This window comes from Helobdella robusta (genome assembly GCF_000326865.2).
Source record: "Helobdella robusta unplaced genomic scaffold HELROscaffold_29, whole genome shotgun sequence".
In the NCBI taxonomy this organism is placed as follows: Eukaryota; Metazoa; Annelida; class Clitellata; order Rhynchobdellida; family Glossiphoniidae; genus Helobdella; species Helobdella robusta.
The window spans coordinates 1,029,407-1,036,086 of NW_008704475.1; the positions used below are offsets into that span (position 1 = coordinate 1,029,407).

A 6,680-nucleotide genomic window follows, 5' to 3' on the forward strand; every position below is an offset into this window, starting at 1 on the left:
CATTCCAGAATAACTAGTTCGACTTGTGATGGAAATGTATATATGCTGATGATATTGTTTAACCAGCCACGTCTGAGCAGAATGCAGTAAAAATGTTTGAAGATTGGAACACCAGACTCGCCGATCATGGATTCAAAGTTAACATCAGCAAAATCAAAGCAATGAACAATTCAATCAAGTATCAGCAGTGTAACCAGTGGTGTCACAAACCTTCTTCAAAAATAATTGGTACTTTATCTAGTGTCCAATTTTGTTTGTCCTGCTTGCATCAATTCACAACAAATTCAAAGTAGTAATGTTTTTGAAGCCATTAAGGTAGAGAAAGTTACATCGTTTCAATATCTAGGAAAAGTTCTGGATTGTACTGATTGTTCCAGCTGAACGCATTTCCTTGCCTCTCTACTAATGCGGCGTGACATCCCACTACCACTACGATCAAGACTTTATAAATCTGTGATACGTCCGGTGTTGTTATATGGTGCAGAACCATGGCCAATGATAACCAAACTGGAACAACCGATATGAAAATGCTCCATTGGATGCAACGAATTAGTCTGAAGGACTACATCAAATCTACCAAAATCCTGCGTCGTGCTGGTTTAGATGATATAAAAGACGAAGTCCGTCCAAAGAAATCCTGTTCGCAAAGAATCGAGCGACATGAAAGCTCCAAATTTAAATGAAATGGATACAACTGACAGTCGTATTTGGCGCAAAAAATGATGGCAAAGAAAACAACGTCCTACCTCGGGAGAACTGGGTCTCTGGACGCTAAACGAAGATTGATTGATTGAATGATCCTTGAATTTTAATACTGTTTTTTATATACTATATTTTTAGTAACTTAGTATTTTTTAGTAAATTTACTTTACACTAAAGATATGATTTATATTGATTTAAAACTTAAGTTGATTTTTTCATTTCAAAAATTTTTTTTATCATAAAAATAATTTTTTTTAGATTATATTAATGAGCAAGACATGAAATGGACAAATAACGGATGGGCGGGCGGGTAAGAATGCGGGCAGACCGGTAGATTGGCAGATTGCAATGCGAATTATTTCATATACATTTACACAAAGTTCCCAGTATAAAAAACTTTTGAATGAACAGTTCAAGTGAAGAATGAGTAAGACATGAAATGGTCAAATAACGGATGGATTGGCAGGCGGGTAAGAATGCGGGCAGACAGGTAAGTATTAGCAGATTGCCATGCCAATTATTTCTTTTGAGTAAACAGTTGAAATGAAGAATGTGCCCAAGTTTATTTGTATGTCTATAATTTGGTGTGAGATTTTCAGATAAATAAAGATTTCAAAAATTAAGGCATTCACGACGAGGTAAGCGACCGCCTACACGAAAATGGTGAGATGAAATTTTGTTGTTAAGTCATAAAAGTTAATGAGCACTCAAACTTACAGAGCCATCAAGTCTATTCACCATGTCAAATAAATTTGTTAAATCGGTGAAAGTTAAAATGAATCGCAATTTTCCTTCCAACAATTTCTATTAGAATTCAAGCAACAAAAACCAAAAGCACTGGCGCTACTTCGAAAACCGCAAACGTTTACAATTTATTTCTGTAATCCAGTTGGCATGATGCGTGTAAAAATTATGGCGGCAACGACTGTTTTCATCACCCTTTATTTTCAGATTGTTACAGCCATGTATTTTTTCAATGATTTCAATCGTTTCATATCATAGACGTGCATGAAACAGTTGATTGTCTTTGAGGACTATTATGGGAGTCATAAGTTACGATAAACAAATTTTTTTTTTTTAAAGTAATAAGTAATGATAACTTCAAAAATAGGTCAATGATAATGATAACTTCAAAAGCAGCTCATGGCAAAACACAATTATTTTAAAAATTTTCGTGTTGATTGCAATATAACAAATTTATAGGATGAACAAAACGAACATAGACAACTTCCAACAAAACGTAAAAACATGCATCCGCTATACCCCCATATAAAGGAAATATATAACATGGATACATATGCTAAGGTAAGGGTAAATGAACAAGATAGAAAGATGGAAGAAGCTACGAACGCAAGTAACTGCTTCTGCACACTGGCGGGCCCGAGCTACGTTCCCACGAGCACCGCTTTAAACATTTGTATTGATAAATCCAACTAATATCATTTTTAATATAATATATATTAACAATTAAAAACCTGATAAAATAATTTCTGTATTCTTCATTCAAGGACATAAAAGTGCCACCCATCACGATAAACTCTACTTTGTCCACATTGTGACCTAACTGTTTCAACTGTTCAATTATTATCATTTAAATTAAATAATATATATATATATATATTCACACACATATATTTTATATATTCTACCAATCCGGAGGATAGAGTAACTGAACTCAAAAGTATAACCAGCATGCTAATTAACAATGGTTACAAAAGAACATTTATTGAAAAATTATTAGCAAAAGTTCGTGACGTAACAAACAAAAGTAACAAAAAATGACAACAATGATAAATTAAAACTTAGGACAACAAAACCTCATCCTTTGTCCTTAAAAATAATTGCAATACTAAACCAGAATCGCAGTCATCTAAAATTCTTTTGATTATAAAATCGGCGATTGTAGGCACCGAAACACAAAATATATCGGATTTAATACTAAGACTTCCGAAGAAGGTTAACAATGAATACACAAAATGGTGCAATACAAAAAATCATCTAAAGGATAAAATAAAACCAAATAAAAATAACAAGGAAAATATTAAATTCAAATACGAAAGTAATTTGAGAATGGCATAGGCTTTATTAATAGAATATAGAAACCCGGTAACAAACATCCAACAACAGGCTGTAACGATCCAACTTACTCACGCAAACAAACAACGGCACTTAGAGTTTCTAACGGCCGTTTCAGCTGTTCCAGTACAATCTAAAACATCTCCTAGATATTGAAACGATGTGACTTTCTCTACCTTAATGGCTTCAAAAACATTGCTATTACAATTTTGTTGTTGTGGAAGGACAAACAAAATTGGACACTTTAGATAAAGTACCAATTATATTTGAACAACTTTTGTGACACCACTGGTTTCATTGCTGACACTTGATTGATTTGTTACCAACACCAGCTTTACAACCTGAACTCGAACGCCGATGTTAAATGCATCTGTGCTTCCAGCCGTTGTGCTAAGTATTCGTATACATTTCCATCACAAGTCGAAAAGGATATTCTAGAATGAGTTGTCGACGTAAACTCCACCCGATTGCTTCACGGGGGAACTCGAACAAGGTCTACAAAAATGTGTGATAGTTGTTGATGCATTGCGAGCGGTATATATATATATTATGATAGAGTTGTGTTGTCATTTTTTGTTGTATATTTATTTTTGGTTTATTGACGTCAATTAGGACTGCTTCTGCAATTTTAAGATGCGTGTAGTTTGTATATATATATATATATATATATATATATATATTTGTATACATATATATATATGCGTGCGTGTGTGTGTGTGTGTGTGTGTGTGTGTGTGTGTGTGTGTGTTGGTAATAGACCATAATTTTTACAATATTCTATAAATTCTACCAAATGTTTGGCGTTAATAAGTTTGTTGTTCGTTTTTTCGATTTTTTTTTGGAGAACGTTTAGTTTATTAAAATTCAAAATAAACTTATTTTCCGAATTCATGCTGCAAATAAGGTCATATTTCGATTCCGAATGAATCATCATCAGTGCAAGTTGATTTATATAAGGAAATATTAAAAAAAGTGAACTTAGATTGAAATTAGGTGTTAGATTTTTTTATTCTTCGTTGGTTTTCTTTTCTTCATCGATAGCATCATATTCTTCTTTGTCATTATTTACAATGCTAGTTTTTATTACTTCTTTGTTTTCATTGTAGATTAAGCGCCGAGTTGGGAGTGAGGTTGTCATTTTTTGTTGTATATATATTTTTGGTATATTGACGTCAATTAGGACTGCTTCTGCAATTTTAAGATGAGTGTAGTTGGTGTTCTGGTATATTACTTTGACGTTGCTGTCGAGGATTTCACGGCTTATGGTGATTGAGTGTGATTGAGTGTGTTGAGATTTGATATAACCACTCAGTTTATGCATCGTAAGCCTTCTAGTCAGTGATATCAGTTATTACTATCCGGCTATATAAAAAGTACTATCCGACGCAATTCTATCAGTTATTACTATCCGGCTATACCAAAAAGTACTATCCGGTGCAACCCTAAATATTTTTCCTGAAAGTTGTCTAGATCTGCCACCAGAAATGGATAAAAACTGTAAAAAGGTGATAACAAGATGACTGAAAGACAAGTATAAAAAAAGAAGAAAAAAGAAGAAACTATAATACATATTTTTAAAAATCAACCTGTTCAATTCTATGCCTTGTTTGAAGGTATGGATCATATCTCGCTCTGATTGCTCTCATGGAAGTTGGCTTTAAAAAAACGAAATTAATAAAGTTACTATAAAAACTATTCTTTAATATTCAACCTCGTAGCCAGTGTATGATTGACTGCTGTATTCAAAATCTGAATCAGGCCCACCTGGACAGTATCTAATAAATGAAGTTAATTTTTATTCTTTCATTCAATTCTTTATAATGTTACAAATTAAAAGTAAATAAATAAAAAAATTACATCTATATCTATAAATGTTTCTATGTATGTGTGAATGTGTATTTCTGAGGAAGGAATTACGACAATAGAACCTCGACTCAAAAGAAGCGAAGGGAGTTTTGATAAACCGCTTAAAGGACGCTCTAATAAAAGAAATCGATCCGGATGAGTTCAATTTTCCGGATCATACGGAACAACAGCATGCCAAAATTAATAGATATATCGATCAACAGACGGCCGAATTTGAAAGAATAAGTAGTAGACTGGATCAATGGATAGCCGAATTACGAGCAGCCAACGGAAAAACAGCACTTCAATGAAATAAATTTCGTCCGTGTAAATCGAGAACAGGGAAACCAAATTAGATAGCACACCGATAAACGACAAATGTATTTGACCGAAACAGCTATACAAAATTCTTACCTGTCATTAGCTTATTCAACTACCTACAATTACACTAGCGATTGCAAGTCAATACTTTCTAGGGATGATTTAAACTTCGATACACGTGTTAACTGCGACGCACGTGATATCTGCAACTACGAAGCACGTGAAAATCACGATGCGAGTGTTGTCGTGAAGAAAGAAAGGTGTTACAGTAATAATGAAGCTGATTACGAAGACGATAATGAAGGTTTTGGAAATATTGGAAAAGTTTTGTAGATAAGGGGCAGGAGAGGCGAAGTGAAGGGGGAGGTTTGAAGCAGAGTGGTATATGTTATTTATGTAGTTACTTGGATTAGTTTATTGTTTCTATTACTGTTGGCATTCGAATCAACCAAGTTTTAGTAGTTGTGTTCATCTATCGAAAATCTTAAACCTACAGAATAACGATAACTCGACGATCGTTGGAAGCTACAACACTAATGTTGGAAATAAATAGATCTTTGAAGTTATAACATTGGTGTCAGTAGTGACGATCGTTCAAGTTTACAACAAAACGTTAAAATTTTGTTTTGTCCATTTGTTTGTTTGTTATAATTGTCTTTATTCATCAACACGTACACATTGAATTTGTCAAGCATTATTGTTCAGTTTCAATTAAATTTTATAAAAAAAAATTAACGTAATTTTTCTAATTTAAAAATACTATTTTATTATTACTTATTCACCAGTTAGGTAGCTTCGAATAATCGGTGCCTATTCTGGTATCTAAGAGACTTAATTCGTGATTCTATGATCATTGGCATAATTTCAGAAACGTCTTAAGTTCTCAAAAGTGGATTTGGTACGAGACTCTATGCTCATTGGCATAGTTTCGCACGCGTACTAAAGTCACACAATTTGTTTCCAGTGTTGTTCTGACTCTTGTTGTTTTGCGTTGGTTGTGCGAAAGCCAACCAGACTTGACGGCCCAGTGAAAACCGGCCAGGGTTGTGCGAAAGCCGACCAACTGACAGACAGGCCCAGTGAAAACAGGCCCTTGGTCGTGCGAAAGCCGACCAGACTCGACGGCCCAGTGAAAACTGGCCAGGGTTGGGCGAAAGCCGACCGACTGACTGACAGGCCCAGTGAAAACAGGCCCTTGGCCGTGCGAAAGCCGATCAGACTCGACGGCCCAGTGAAAACAGGCCAGGGTTGTGCGAAAGCCGACCGACTGACTGACAGGCCCAGTGAAAACAGGCCTTGGATTCTGTGAAAACGAATCCGCCTCGTTGTTTGGATTCTGTGAAAACGAATCCGCCTCGTTGTTTTGATTCTTGTGCTATTTTTGGTTTTTTGCTGGATGGATTCTATACTCATTGGTATAGTTTCACACGCAGCTTGGAATTTCCATAGACTCCTATTTTTGTAATTTTTCCGCATTCATTTTATTTATTTCTAGGAGTTGTATCGACAGCACTATCGGTTACACACGTCGAGGTTGTACGATTAAACGGCAAGAAACATATCCCAAGTCGAAGACCCAACAAGAAGAAGTTCTAATTCCTGTATTCCAGTTTGTTCATTGACATTTTACATTATTATAGAGTTCATTTAGTTCAATTCCTTTTCATTTACTTCCATCGATTAATAAAATTGTTATCGAATATTTTTACGCGTTCGTGTTTACTCAGAAAATCATT

At 34.7% G+C, this 6,680-nt stretch overlaps 2 protein-coding genes across 2 annotated transcripts in view; one reads left to right on the forward strand and one right to left on the reverse strand.

Annotated features, from left to right (window-relative positions):
• Positions 1-4,552, reverse strand: part of HELRODRAFT_81148 (hypothetical protein) — a gene marked incomplete at both ends in the record, with an annotated part of 41,264 nt that extends 36,712 nt beyond the window's left edge. Inside the window, 3 exons of the mRNA XM_009020800.1 lie at positions 2,178-2,275; positions 4,365-4,433; positions 4,490-4,552. Coding sequence (XP_009019048.1) covers positions 2,178-2,275; positions 4,365-4,433; positions 4,490-4,552 — 230 coding nt within the window. The remainder of the gene's footprint in view (positions 1-2,177; positions 2,276-4,364; positions 4,434-4,489) is intronic.
• Positions 4,553-5,001: 449 nt separating this feature from the next.
• On the forward strand, positions 5,002-6,540 carry HELRODRAFT_174264 (hypothetical protein; the record flags this gene model as incomplete). Its single annotated transcript, XM_009020801.1, has 3 exons — positions 5,002-5,268; positions 5,909-6,191; positions 6,440-6,540. The coding sequence occupies 3 exons, from the start codon at positions 5,002-5,004 to the stop codon at positions 6,538-6,540; spliced, it is 651 nt and encodes a 216-aa protein (XP_009019049.1).
• Positions 6,541-6,680: the final 140 nt, after the last annotated feature.